General features: G+C 44.3%; 1 protein-coding gene across 1 annotated transcript; it reads right to left on the reverse strand.

The window, feature by feature from the left end:
• Positions 1–7: 7 nt before the first annotated feature.
• Positions 8–1836, reverse strand: LOC110444214 (RING finger protein 207-like; the record flags this gene model as incomplete). The annotated part of the gene is made up of 1 exon (XM_021488614.1): positions 8–1836. A coding segment is annotated over exon 1 (1804 nt), but the record flags the coding sequence as incomplete, so codon positions are not given.
• Positions 1837–2217: the final 381 nt, after the last annotated feature.

Genomic DNA, 2217 nt, shown 5'->3' on the forward strand with positions numbered 1-2217 from the left:
ACCTCACGTCCATCAAGTGTTCGACCAACGACAGAGTTGTTGTCCCTGTGGAAGTACATGTGGCGCTGACTACACGCCGCAATACATGTAGTTCCGGTGGTCGTTATCAGAACACTGTTTACTTCCTGTCCATCCGCTTCCAACACTTTGATAGTGTCTGAAGTCACAACTAGCAACTTTTCATCCAATAAAGCTACACCGCACGTCAAAGTAGGACACTCTGTTTTCCCAATTACATCAAGATGCCCGGATGCAAGGGAGCATCGGAGGATCTCCTTGTTGTAGACAGAAACGTACAATTCGTTACTCTTGTTACCTCTGGCGACATCTGTTGGGCATCCGTTGATAGCATATTGCTTTATGTAATTATAGTTCTCGTCAAACATTAAGAGTCTTTTGTTGTTACAGTCGGCCATTATTAATTTATTTTCATCAACAAATGTACCGCCAGTCAGCAGGATTACCTGCCTGCCGACCAGATCTTTGGACAGTACAGATTTCATCAGATGCGGTTTCACTGTTTTCATTTCTGGTTTTGGTTCGACATTCTTTGTTTTTAATTTGCTTCTTGTTAACGAACCTATCATGTCAGACGAAGACATGGAATCGGAGAATGACGATAGAGTTTGCGTTTTATGCATAGACTCAAGCGTTGTCCCAGCCGCTGCAAGCGCATGTTTGGTTGTGTCTGACAACGTTGATGTCACTTGGACAGAGCCTACAGCTGTCAGAGTATTCATGATTTCATCGACAGCGTCATCCATTTGGATTTCTAGCCTGTACAAGTTGTCGCTCTGTAGTGTTCTATGCTTTAGACGCTGATAATGTCTCGTGAGTTGCACGTTCGCCTGTTCTCGTGCTATGAAAGCCTGTCGGGGTGTCACGTGCCCACTTAATGTGGCCATAAGAAGTCGCGTATTCCTCACATTGGTGTAAAACTGTTCTGTGTTCTGTTTATGGCTTAATAAATGCTCTTGATTCTTATTGTGTGCTAGTATCACGTCGTCGAGAAGTTTCGATTGAAGTTCATCTATTTTCTTTCTGATTGAGTCTAGCTTAGATTTTATTGATGCAGTGACGCTCTCTTTATCTAATTCTATTGCTGCAAGTGATGCGTCATTTGTGTGTACCAACATTTTGGATTCAGTATCAAGCTTGACCCAGATGTCGTCACACGTCGCAATAGGCTTCCTTGATATATCCTCTATACTCCGCATGTGCCTACACTCCCGGTGTGATACTGCCAGACAAAGGATACAGCACAGAGAGTGATGATCAAGACAGTATACCTCTAATGTTTTATTTGTATGCTGAGTACAGCCTTCGTGAACAGGGAGAGTCAATGGTTGCGGTCCACCAGTCTTACTGATGTCACTGACTTCGACAACTTTATGGTCACTCGTTTTTTTGTTGCGTCTGTGTGCAATTCTACATGGTGAACAAAGGGCTTCAACACAATGACGGCACCAGTACGTCGCCCTAGTATCCTCACCGTCTCTCCGACACCCCTCACACGCTATACCGTTATCCCCACCGCTCGCTCCTGGGGACGGCGGGTGTGGCACGCCAAGGGGAAGGAAAGATGACCACGTGTTCACTGGAGACCTAGGACTATTATGGGGTGTGGGGGTTTCGCAAACTGGACAAGGAAACGTCGTGTCTGTTGCAGTGGACTCTGATTTTGTGAAGGAGTCCAGACATCGCCGACAAAACGAATGCAGACATGGCAGTTCTCTTGGACTATCATAGGGTTTGAAACAAAGGAGACACAGGAAATAATTGTCGTCTGACTTCTCTTCGGTCTCTGCCATACTCTGTCGAGTTCAGGTTAATTGTAGAATCTGGAGAAAATGAAAAATTATAGATTATCATACGGTGTTTTCAGGGTTTGTCGCTCGAAGAATTTTCTCATTGTTTGCAGATAACATCTTGAGTTCACCTACAGTGACCTCTCGAATTTGTACACGTGCTCCCGATGAGAACATTGTTCTCACGACAAACCCTGAAAACACAGTGTGGTCAACTGTTTATCACATATATACCACTATCTTATATGATTCAAAGATCTATTCCGAAATTTCACCTACATGGGTGAATCAGTAAAATCTAAGAATATGTTCCGAAACCTCACGTGTATCGGCGAATGGGTATGATTCGGGGACCTCTTAAACCTGTTTACGTGTATCGGCGAATGGGTATGATTCGGGGACCTCTTAA

The sequence above is a fragment of the Mizuhopecten yessoensis genome, unplaced genomic scaffold (genome assembly GCF_002113885.1).
Source record: "Mizuhopecten yessoensis strain PY_sf001 unplaced genomic scaffold, ASM211388v2 hete_36063508, whole genome shotgun sequence".
Classification (NCBI taxonomy): Eukaryota; Metazoa; Mollusca; class Bivalvia; order Pectinida; family Pectinidae; genus Mizuhopecten; species Mizuhopecten yessoensis.